This window comes from Notechis scutatus, chromosome 5, assembly GCF_049901735.1.
Source record: "Notechis scutatus isolate UNSWTSFEM ecotype Mainland chromosome 5, rNotScu1.2, whole genome shotgun sequence".
Lineage (NCBI taxonomy): Eukaryota > Metazoa > Chordata > Lepidosauria > Squamata > Elapidae > Notechis > Notechis scutatus.
The window spans coordinates 106,298,846-106,311,437 of NC_142013.1; the positions used below are offsets into that span (position 1 = coordinate 106,298,846).

Genomic DNA, 12,592 nt, shown 5'->3' on the forward strand with positions numbered 1-12,592 from the left:
CTCCTTTAGCCATTCAGCACCTCGGCAAGCAAAGCGCTCGCCGCTCGGCCGCCTCCAGGCCCTGACCGACGCGCCCTTCGTCCTATCGGGCGGGCCAGCTGCACACGCACACATACACACACACACACTCACTACCCCAACCTCCCGCCCCCCGCCCGTCCACCCAACCCGCGGCAAGGCGGGGGCGTGGCTTCTCCCCGTTCACGCCCTCCCTCTGGGCTTTAGCCAGAGTTATATCAAGAAAGCCAGTTCGGAGAGAAGCAGGCGAGAGAGGTGCTGAGCCGGGAGCGTGGAGCCACCGAACCGACCTACCGAGAGGCACCTTGGACGGACTTCCTCCGGGGCAGGAGAGGGACGAGGCGGCGAGCGAAGGCAGCGAAGGCGCGTGAGGAGGGGGGCTCTGGACCTCTGGACCCTCTGGGCGAAGTTGGGGCTCCCGGCTCCGGAGGAGGCTGCGGGCGCTCCTGGCCGATGAGCGCGGCATGGGGAACCGACGCGGACCGTGGAGGCGAGCCCCGGAGCTGAGAGGCAGAGAAGCACCCCGGGCTGGCTGGAGGGCGGGCTGGCTGCCTCGGGGGCTTGAACCGACCCGGCCGCCAGAGACCCTCCCACCCCCACCCACCCCCAAAAAACGGGACCAAGCCCCACTTGGAGCATCTCTCCAGCCGGCCAAGCGAGAAGGTCCCGGGCGACGACGACGGCTGCAAGGAGCAGAAGGAAGGAAGGAAGGAAGGAAGGAAGGAAGGAAGGAAGGAAGGAAGGAAGGAAGGAAGGAAGGAAGGAAGGAAGGAAGGAAGGGAAAAAGGGGGGGAAGATGACGACGCCTGAGCCGGACGGAGCGGGGAATTTCTTCTCGGGACTTGCGGATTTGCCACCGCCGGGCTCCATCGTCGGGTTCCGGGAAGCGTCGCCGGCCTTCCCCGGCGCCGCTCGCTGATTTCTTTCGCTTCGCCGACTTGGGGCGTCCCCGAATGCGCCGCCGGAGGGCTGAGGAAGAAGCCGAAGAAGAAGAAGAAGAAGCCGAAGGAGGAGGAGGAGGACGGCCGCCCGGCTCCCCGTTTGGCTTCCAGCAGTTGGAGGTGCAGCGGCAACGTAAGTGCAAAGTTGCAAGCTCTGGCAACAGGGCGGGAAGGGGGTTTGGAAATGGGAGCCAGGATCGCTGGGGAGAAGGAGAGAGACAGGGAAGCGATTCCCGCCCGCCCCCCTTTCTTGGCTGGGTGGTGGGTGTGAGGAGATGAAGAGAAGGTGTCAACCTCCCCTTCCCCTGTTTATTTTATTTTATTTTATTTTTATTTCATTTTATTTTTATTTATTTTTTTGCCTGCGTCAAGGTAAGGTTAGGAGAGCTTCGGCATCGCCGCGGTGCTTTTAATGCAGATGCAGGTGCGAGCTCTGGTCAAACTCTTCCCACTCCCCCCCAGTCCGCTCCCCAATCTATAGGGGCGCCCCACTTCTCCCTGCCTCCCTCTGCTCTGGGGTCTGACCCAGCACTCTTTGAAGAGCTGCGGTATTTATGCCCGGCAGCGGCTTGCTGAGAGACCGGCGGAAGGGCATCCGAGGGGCTCTGCCAAACAAAACCCCTCCACAACGCCAAAAAGAGCCCCCCCCCTCCCTCGTTTCTGCCTCTGCCTGGGCTGCTGCCCGGCGGCTTTCCAGACCCTTCCTAGCCCGTGTTTATTTGGAAGTTGCATGGGTGTGTGTGTGTGGGGGGTAATGTCTGATGATGAAGAAAGCTCAGCCGCCTTCTTCACTCCCCCCCCCCCAAACTATTAGACGGCCACATCTGGAGAAGGTAAGGTTTGGTCTATCTGGGGGGGGGGGGTGAGGGTGAGGGAAGGCGGGAGAAGTCCTTTGGCTTCCTTCCTTTAGGTTTAAAAAAAAAAAAGGTTAGGAAGTAGCCAGCAAGCAGTGGCAGGCTGCAACGACTGCAAACCTTGATCAGTCTGGAAAGCTTCCTTCTGCAGCTGAGACCTTCGTCTTGCATCAGACTATCAAAGGCAACACAACCAGGCTAGGTAATTTAATTGGGGGTCTGGTGGGGGGGGAAGGGAAAGGTAGGGGGCCTGAAACCTGCTTCCAAGAAGCTTGAGCTCCTTTCCTTTCCTTTTTAAATTTTTTTTTTTCAACTTGCCTCCCATCGGAGGGGTGAGAGGTGAAATAGCGGAGCGAATGCTACTCAGGGCTGTGTGCTGATTAGAGCAAGTGTGCCTGCCTTTCTCTGTGCGTGCGAGTGTGTGTGTGTGTCAGTGTGAATTGCATCTGCATCTTCTCCCCTTCCCCGCCCCCACTCAATCTTGTAACTAGTTAATTTCATTCTCAGTGTGCACTCGGCGCTAGTGGCAGTATATTGGTGCATTCATGAAGCGGGAATTACTCTCATGCATGCACACATACACAAGCAAGAAAGCAAGGCATGGAAGCAGGTGGCAGTGTTTCTCTTTTTGCATGTGTGTGTGTGTGTCTCTGATACCGTTTTTTTTTAATTAACACTTCTTTACAAAATGTTGTGTTTGTGTTTGTCGGCAGGGACTGTCGGAAAACCATAGCTTGGATGTGATGCAGCCGGCCAGTTTCTTTTGGCAAAGAAGTCAGCCTTCCTTTGTGGACATCTTGGAACCCTAAAACCCTGAAGAAGGATCTATAAACAGATTATCATGGACCTGAGAGATTTTTACCTGTTGGCTGCTCTGATCGCCTGCTTGCGGCTGGATTCTGCTGTCGCTCAAGAACTTATTTACACCATCCGAGAGGAACTGCCTGAAAACGTGCCCATTGGAAACATACCAAAGGATCTGAACATTTCTCACATCAATGCTGCCACAGGAACCAGCTCTAGTCTTGTCTACAGGCTGGTCTCCAAAGCAGGAGATGCCCCTTTGGTGAAAGTCTCCAGCACCACGGGGGAAATCTTCACCACCTCCAACCGGATCGACCGGGAGAGGCTCTGTGCTGGGGCTGCTTACGCAGAAGAGAATGAGTGCTTCTTCGAACTGGAGGTGGTGATCCTTCCCAATGACTTTTTCAGGCTGATCAAGATCAAAATCATCGTGAAGGACACCAACGACAATGCTCCCATGTTCCCGTCCCCTGTCATCAACATCTCCATCCCTGAAAACACGCTGATCAACAGCCGCTTCCCCATCCCTTCCGCCACAGATCCCGACACTGGTTTCAACGGAGTCCAGCACTACGAACTTTTGAATGGGCAAAGTGTCTTTGGGTTGGATATCGTGGAAACTCCGGAAGGGGAGAAGTGGCCTCAGTTGATTGTGCAGCAAAATCTGGACCGGGAGCAGAAAGACACCTATGTGATGAAAATCAAGGTGGAGGATGGAGGAACGCCCCAGAAATCCAGCACAGCCATCCTTCAGGTCACAGTAAGTGATGTCAATGACAACAGGCCAGTGTTTAAAGAGAGCCAGGTGGAAGTCCATATCCCTGAGAATGCCCCGGTAGGGACCTCTGTCCTCCAGCTTCATGCCACAGATGCAGATGTGGGAAGCAATGCAGAAATCAGATATATTTTTGGGGCCCAGGTTGCTCCGGCAACGAAACGACTCTTTGCTTTAAACAACACCACTGGGCTAATCACGGTTCAGAGGGCCTTAGATCGAGAAGAGACTGCCATCCACAAAGTGACAGTCCTGGCCAGTGATGGTAGCTCAACTCCTGCCCGGGCCACTGTTACCATCAATGTGACTGATGTTAATGATAACCCTCCTAATATAGACCTCAGGTACATCATAAGCCCCATCAATGGCACAGTGTACTTATCTGAGAAAGATCCTGTCAATACCAAGATTGCGCTAATTACCGTCTCAGATAAGGACACAGATGTGAATGGCAAAGTCATTTGTTTCATCGAAAGAGAAGTGCCATTTCACTTGAAGGCCGTTTATGACAACCAGTACCTGTTAGAGACCTCTTCCTTGCTGGACTATGAGGGCACCAAAGAATTCAGCTTTAAAATAGTGGCCTCTGACTCGGGCAAACCCAGTTTGAACCAGACCGCCCTAGTCAGAGTCAAACTGGAGGATGAAAACGACAACCCTCCCATCTTTAGCCAGCCTGTGATTGAGCTGTCTGTTTCTGAAAACAACCGGCGGGGTCTCTATTTAACCACGATCAGTGCCACCGATGAGGACAGTGGTAAGAATGCAGACATTGTATATCAGCTTGGCCCCAACGCCTCCTTTTTCGATCTGGATCGTAAGACGGGCATTTTGACAGCTTCTCGGGTGTTTGACCGAGAAGAACAGGAGAGGTTCATTTTTACAGTCACGGCCAGAGACAATGGGACTCCTCCCTTGCAGAGCCAAGCGGCTGTGATTGTTACGGTGCTAGATGAGAACGACAACAGTCCCAAATTCACGCATAACCATTTTCAGTTTTTCGTGTCGGAGAACTTACCAAAGTATAGTACTGTAGGAGTGATCACAGTGACGGACGCAGATGCAGGTGAGAACAAAGCTGTGACTCTCTCTATCTTGAATGACAATGAGAACTTTGTTCTGGATCCTTACTCTGGAGTTATAACGTCAAACGTGTCTTTCGATCGCGAGCAACAAAGTTCCTACACCTTTGATGTCAAGGCTATCGATGGAGGACAGCCACCCTGCTCTTCAACTGCTAAGGTCACCATCAATGTAATGGATGTGAATGACAATAGCCCTGTGGTCATCTATCCCCCTTCCAACACGTCTTTTAAGCTGGTACCTCTCTCAGCTATCCCGGGATCGGTGGTAGCAGAAGTGTTTGCTGTTGACATTGACACGGGAATGAACGCTGAACTGAAATACACAATAGTCAGCGGAAACAACAAAGGCTTGTTCCGTATTGATCCTGTGACGGGTAACATCACCCTGGAAGAGAAACCGATTCCAACTGATGTAGGCTTGCATCGGTTGGTGGTCAACATCAGCGATCTGGGCTACCCTAAATCCTTGCACACCCTTGTCCTTGTGTTTCTGTATGTCAATGACACTGCAGGAAATGCCTCGTATATTTATGACCTGATCCGGAGGACTATGGAGACCCCTTTGGATAGGAATATTGGGGACAACAGCCAGCCCTACCAAAACGAGGACTACCTTACCATCATGATCGCCATCGTGGCAGGGGCCATGGTGGTCATTGTGGTCATCTTTGTCACCGTGCTGGTCCGTTGTCGTCACGCTTCCAGGTTCAAAGCTGCCCAGAGGAGCAAGCAAGGGGCCGAGTGGATGTCTCCCAACCAGGAGAACAAGCAGAACAAGAAGAAGAAGCGGAAGAAAAGGAAATCCCCTAAGAGTTCCCTGTTGAATTTTGTGACCATTGAGGAGTCCAAACCCGAGGATGCTGTTCACGAACCTATCAACGGGACCATTAGCCTTCCAGCTGAGCTGGAGGAGCAGAGTATAGGAAGATTTGACTGGGGTACTGCACCACCCACCACCTTTAAGCCCAACAGCCCTGATCTCGCCAAGCATTACAAGTCTGCCTCTCCCCAGTCTGCTTTCCACCTTAAGCCGGACACTCCCATCTCGGTGAAAAAGCATCACGTGATTCAGGAGCTGCCCTTGGACAACACCTTTGTTGGAGGGTGTGACACCCTTTCCAAACGCTCTTCCACTAGTTCAGACCACTTCAGTGCCTCAGAGTGCAGTTCGCAAGGAGGCTTCAAGACAAAAGGCCCCTTACACACCAGACAGGTAAATGAGCACTTTTACTGGTCTATAAGTACTGCATACAAGTGCCCACTCAACCAGTATTAAAGTGCCAGGAGGAATTCTTGGCCTTCGGGATAACTTTTAGATTAGTTTTTACTTAAGGAGAGAGAGAGAGGAAAGAAAAGGGGTGACAAGGTTTTTCACCTCCCAGGACTATGCATTTGTATTAAAAGAAAAAAAAAAAAGTGATCCCAAAGTGATACATCAACAACTTTTTTTGGCTTTGCTTTTAGGACAAATGGCACATGCACACACCCTCATTCACACCCATTCACCAACAGAGATGCACGCATGCACACAGGTACAAGGACTCGTGCTTAAAAGCAATGGTATTGTGTTTTTTGTCAAAAACGTATCAGGGTAGGGCATTATTGAAGATTAAGAATGGGGCTTACTCTGCCAGATTCAGACCAAGGGGAGGAAATATTAGATGATCCAAAATGTTTCAGGATTAAATATATTAATTTCCAATGGAAGAGCAGTTGTATTTTCACAGGAGGCGGGTTTGACCGTTCTCCTCCCACCCCCGTTTATTTCCTGCTGATCTGGAACCATTTGTTACGTTACCGTTTTTCAGGAGCTGATTTTTGTCTTCACCAAGGCTCAAAGGTTGTGTTGCACTGTGTTGGTTGGGTAGGAGACAACTAAGCTGTGAGGCCGTGTTCCTCTGTTCCGAATTACAATGGTTTCAGTTGTGTAGTAGTAAAACTATGTGTCTGTTAAGGAAGAAAAAAAAAGTTGCATTTTATTGGTGTGTGCTTTTGTTCATCTTCCTGTTTGAAACGGCCAAAGTACACCTTCAAGAGGAAGGCATTTGTTTATAACGGAGGAAAAAAAGGGGGGGGGAAACTCACCATGAATTATGCAGGAAAAAAAAATTCACTCCATTGCAAATACATTCTCTTATTAGCCCATAAGGGAATTTTCATGACTCATTTTAAAGCTAAGAAGTCTGCCATAAAAAAAATAAAAAAAATAGGTCAAGGAACTTCATATTTCATCCAAAATCCAGTATTAGGGGTTGGGAGATTCTTATTCTTACAGTGATGATCTAGGTCAAATCATTCCTGGCTAATAAAGATTTAAATGCAGTGCTGTCTTAATTCATTTCATTGGTGCTTGTCTTTCGTCACGAAATTAGAATGCAAAAATGCGCCTCTAGATGGCGCTACGGGACTGTGTTGGCCAAGCTGGCTGGCTGCCAATCTTGCAGTAGTTCAGAATTTTGGGAGGGTGGGGGAGGGGAGGGATGGTTCAGGCTGGTACAGAAACCCAAAGAAATCCTTTATTTAATAACAGTCACGCTGAAAGGACCAGGAGATGAGCTAGCATGCTCTCTGGAGGCCCTGAGTGCTTAGGTTTCATTGCATCACTTGTTCAAAGGTTTAGCTGCCCAACTCATCTCATGGCTGATTTTTTTTTCTTTCTGTTTTCTCAAGTGATGGTGCAGATTTGCTGTGGCTGATGGGTCCATGGCGTAAGGCAAGGTCCATTAGAAGAGGCTTTGGCGCCCCCTGGGATGGAAAATCGCCATTTTCTAGCTTGAGTTGCATGCTAGCATATTCAAAAATAAAATAAAATAAAAAACCACTTCTGGGATTTTGGACCAGTCTCTGAAACAAGGGGCTATATTTTTAGCCCCTTGCAGAGATTGCGTTGTTGAAGCAACTACTCAGAGTCTACTCGGCGGCCTTATTAAAAGGGATTTGGGATGAAATTCCACACTCTCCTTCTCCTACAATGGACTTGATAACAGTGTTATCAAAGTAACAGCATATATTAGGTAATTCTGTCTAGGAAACTTTAATACAGGGCTGAGATGGAAAGGAAGAGCATCTGGCAATATCTGCGTAACTAGCCACCCTGAGAATGGAGCATCAATGCTTCCTCACTTTGATTCCTTCTATGTTGTTTATCAAATTGTTCAGGGCCCCAGTTTGTTGTCTGGTCCTGTTACAAGGCTGGGTTTTAATATTTTTTTCCCCCAGAAGTCCATAGGGGATTAAAATCACAAGTCCATAGCAACTTCCCTGGAAGAACATGTACGTATCAGTGGGCTTGGTACCTCAAGATGATCAGATCTTGAGAAACAAGATTTTCATGGATGACTTCTGAACTCCTGCTTTTCAAGAGGGAGGTCTAGAATTCAAATAGCATAGATGGGGTATTTATAAGAAGTATTTTGATATGTTGGAGTTCAACAGTGAAGTGGATGGGATCAAAATGATTCGGTTGTCCCTCCTTCCATTTCTCAACTGGATAGCAAGCTTTGGAATCAACGGTACAGAATTGTTGCATGTTACTGTTTCCAAATAAAGTTGGATGCAAAAGAAATCCTGTATATTTTTCTCCAGTTGCAGCAAGACCAATCATTCTTGTACTAAGCAATGGGGAAAAAACATCTCCAGTTAGGGTTAGGTGAATTTGCAAAATTCAGAAAGCCGAATCTATTCAGTTGCTCACGAGCTGCCAGTAATGGATTTTGCTTCCTGTTTCAAGGCTCGGTTTGAAAGAGAGACATCTGAAGTTTTCGGGTTTGCAAGGATGATATGTCTTGCTGACACCACTGATGTCAGACTGTGTGGGAGAAACTGAGTCATTGTTATACTTTTTAGTCCGGCACATGTTAAAGACGTATGCAATTAAATAAACACTCATTCCTGGAACTATATTCTGTTGACATCAACTTATTTGCAATTAAATGTGTTTAGCACAAAAATAGTGACTTTAAAAAAAAATCTGGTGAGAAAACTGACTTGAGGATAGAGTCAGAAAATAGAGTAATAGCACATTCTATTTTCCTTTCCTAAGGAAGTAATTTGGCATTGTACTTATTTAGAGCAATGAGGCTTCTGCAGGAGAGTACCCAATGGAATACTCCCAGCCCAATAAATAAAAAATAGATAAGGGGTACTGATAATTTGGAGGATGGTGATAGATACATGGGAATTATTGTGGAAAATTATTCTATTTTGGTCATTCCTTTGCTAAATCGGGCACCTGAATGAGTAGTAACTAAGGAGAAGGCAACACAATCTATGCTCTGTATGTTAATATCACACAAAAACTTTAGGTTGCTTGTTTCTTTTAATAATTAAGCTAGCACAGAATCAATAGGTTAAATTTCATAACTGTCTTTAAAAAAAAAATCACCTCTGTATAGTTTATCAGACAATGTTATTTGGCTCCTTTAAGCCTTTTCATATGCTGTGGGATGTATAGTACTATTGAAAACTCTTTTTTAAAAAAACTCACACACCTTTTAAGGGAAAAAAAAAGACACAGATTCTTCTTCTTTTCTCTTGTGTCTTTGTTGGTCATTCACCAGATTGGTTTTGATGTTAAAAGACACTTAAAGTTCAAGAAACGAAGACAACATGGACTGAAGGAATTGGAGGCAATTGGCTTATCCTAATATTTGCTAGTGCTGAAAATAAATTATGTAATATTGCACTAAAGATGTTCTTTATGAATATCTAATAGTCACTGGAATAATATCTTAGATTCTGCTGCAGATAGGGCTAGCAAAGGAATAACATACAAAAGAATGTCACACAGACATTAATAACAATACAGTTGTATTTGAGTGGCTGAAATAGGATAGCCTAAACACTAATCCTGAAAACATCTCTAAATGTTGCAGATTGGATAGCTGTGTCAATTCCATAGCAGATGCCAAAATGGAAATTGCAAATGATTCCTTTGGCAGGCATGAGAAGGCAGATGCTTTGAGTAAAATCGGAAGTGAAGGACAGCGTGATTTTCTTAGATAGCACAATTCTATTAGATTCCTTATTTTTTTTTAAAAAAAAAAGAACGGCCTGGTTCAGACAAAATGTGGAAACCTAGCTTAATATTCTGGACAGTTTTCAATTCCTCTTTGTTTTCAAATGGAATCATTTGCAGGTTTTTGTCTGAATTAGGAAACGTGGGTAGTTTTTTAGTCAGCATACATAAGCAAGTCTGGATTGCCAGTCGCATTATGAAGCTGGCTCGTTGGAGCCAACCACATTCAAATTGTACTTTTTCCCCCCCTCTCAGTCAAAAATTGTGATTCATTTGAAGCTGTGAAATGGTAGTTGCCTTGTGTCTCCACCAGAAAAGAGACTAGGAGGAACGTTGAAGTTTGAGACTCAGTCTTCTAGAAAAAGAATTTGGTTTTGTTACAGGTTCAGACATGGCCATTGGGTACCAGATGCTGCATTATTCTGATGGAGAATGGACTATTGCCAGAAAGAAGTACCCTATATTGAATCTGGTTGCACATTAAGCTATTTCTACTTGCCAGCATGTAGGACAGCATCTTTCCCTTGAGAGAGAGTCTGTAAGGAAAACATTAAAGCGGAGTGGAAGCATCATTGCTCTGCTTCTCTGAACAGCAAGAAATACCTTTTATGGTTTGATCACTGTTGCCAAGAAAGAAAGAAAGGAGGGGTGGGGGGAATACTAGGCTGGGATTAGATCTGACTCACCGAAAAAGAAAAGAAAAAAAAACAGCTTTCTAAAATCTTGCACGATAGCAAATAAAGATGAGCCATTTTTAGAACTAGGGCCTGCTCTGTTTAGTGTTTGTGCAAGAGCTAACCCTGATCAGATCCCACAAAAATACAAAAAAAAATATGGTTGCGTTTTCAGTTTTTCTAGCCGATGTGGTCAATCCTCTAGAATAATGAGTAATATCAGCACAGCCTTCTCTCATCTTGAAGGATTTCCATTTACTTGAAATTTAACCTCATCGGCTGAAACTTCTGGTGATGCAGTAAGACTTCCTTCAGTTTTGAGTCCGTGTTTTCCAGCAAAGAGCTGTAATTCTTATGAAGTGTATTAATTCATTTCTGATTACTTTTATGGACCAACAGAATTATCCAGTACAGTTCATCTGCCATAAAATCCAGTTGGGGAAGACTTTTAAATACTAATAACACAGAGATCTCTAATATATATATCGTGTATATATATATACACGATCAGTTTCCTTGAGTGTTTCATAAAATTGCAGCAGGAAAGCAGGGTTGTGCTTAACTGCACTAAGAAGGAGCAACCTCTCCCTCAAGTGGCTTGTTGTCCTTGATTTATTTATTTGCATTTATGATAACAGCTGATAAAAAGGACACTACCAAAGCTGTTAAACCTCCCATAAAAGTAAGGTTTTCTTGGCTGCAGGAACATTTATGGGAAGCTGTGGCATATGAAGCTGAACAGGAAGGGTGCAATTTGCTCGTTCAAATCTTTTGATTTGGATTTTTGCCTGTGGGGGAAGTTCAAGGTGCAGCATGGACCATTCCCACAGAACATAAAATGATAGATTCTGATAGACGCACAAGCAATAAGGCATGTGGAAAGACAGTGCAAATACAGGGCATCTTTGGCTACCTTATATATATATATATATATAATATATATATTGGGGAGCTTTTGTTCAACTGTCTAAAGATATTCATCTTGGAAAGGAGGCCGAGCGTGGAAAACTTCAGCTGAAAAGATGTTTTGGTATATTTGGAAGTGAAAAATCCTGGGAAAATAGGGGTCTCTAATAGAAATCAGAATATAACCTTAAGCAATAATACAATTCTCAAGAAACACTTAGCTAAAAATAAGGCTTTCTCTCTCCCTTTTATGTATGCAGAATCCCCAGTCAGTTAAAGCTCCTGAGATGCTTTTCTCTTCCTCATCTCTTTCATAAATTAGACCTGGTGGTGTGTGTTTTTGAGTTTGTGTGCATACATGCAAATATGGGTGTATGACATGAATACATGACTCACAAAGCTGTGTTTTCCTTGGAGATGCACAAAAGTTTCTTAAACTCTATCACACATGGACACAGGGAAAATAAAATACCCTAGTTGAGTGGAAATGGGTTCCTATATTCAGGAATTAGGAGGTCTCTCTCTTCTGGTTACCATTTCAGGTTTTAGTTTTGTTTTCTTTTTTTTTTTTTTTGACCCTGCAAAACCATATCAGCTACGTTTTATGGGCAAGCATTACAGCTCGCAACTCTAAAGTAAGCTGTTTATTGCTGTTTCCTAACTCAATTGACAGCAATTGGGGAATTAATTTCTTTCCCCACATGCCTTCTTGGGTATAAACAACAGATGTTTAAGATATGAAAACAGTGACCCATTTACATCTGGCAACTTTTTAAGGACATCATTCCAAGGCACCTGAAATTAAGCTGTTGTTTTTTTTCCCCTCCTCTCCGGGGAAGGGCCTGGAAAAATAAAAAAGAGGATGCGAAGAACTGAATGGAATGGATCTGTGCAGTTTGGTGATTTAAACAAACAAATAAACAAGTATTTTATGTTGTCGTGAATGATATCCATATTGTGAGCTTCTCCATATAGCTTCTCCATATTGTGAGACTTGTTGTTTTTTAAATGCAAAACCCTTCAAAGCATCATTTAGAAGAAATGGTACTGTTCAATTAATGTTAATATATTAATACACCGAAATGGACTTAAGTTTCTTTCATCTGGGAGTAATTGGCAGTGATTCCTATATAATCTGTGGATTATGCATTTTTATGTTCCATGTCTTCTGTGTTCTGGTTTTCTGTAGGCTGCAAATTTTGTATATGCAAATTTTGACAAGAATGCTTCCTGATACCATAGTAATCTATATGAAGCAGAGGCTTTTATGTGATAATCATTGATGTCTTTCACAAAAACAGCGATTGATCTCTTCTTTTTTTAAGACACTTTGGGAAAAGGAACCCCAAAAGAGCATCAAAATAGCATTAGATCATTGTCCATCAAAATAGGGCATGGAAGAATGTATGAAATTCTTTTGGCCATGGATGAACTCTTGCTCCTTACTTCAACACATTTGATCCATCAGCTAACAAGAATCGTTATACAGAATTCTGCACTCCCAAGAGTTAGACACAC

General features: G+C 44.9%; 1 protein-coding gene across 3 annotated transcripts in view; it reads left to right on the forward strand.

The window, feature by feature from the left end:
- The first annotated feature begins 182 nt into the window (after nucleotides 1-182).
- The window catches only part of PCDH9 (protocadherin 9), an 819,791-nt gene continuing 807,381 nt past the window's right edge, over nucleotides 183-12,592 (forward strand). For 2 of the 3 annotated variants that reach the window (XM_087967440.1, XM_026673484.2), the window contains exons 1-2: nucleotides 184-1,092; nucleotides 2,527-5,690. In XM_087967440.1, the coding sequence (XP_087823566.1) occupies nucleotides 2,655-5,690 (3,036 nt within the window). In that variant the 5' untranslated portion in view covers nucleotides 184-1,092; nucleotides 2,527-2,654. Of the gene's footprint in view, nucleotides 1,093-2,526; nucleotides 5,691-12,592 lie in introns of all 3 variants that reach the window. The other variant, XM_087967439.1, reaches the window with a different exon arrangement.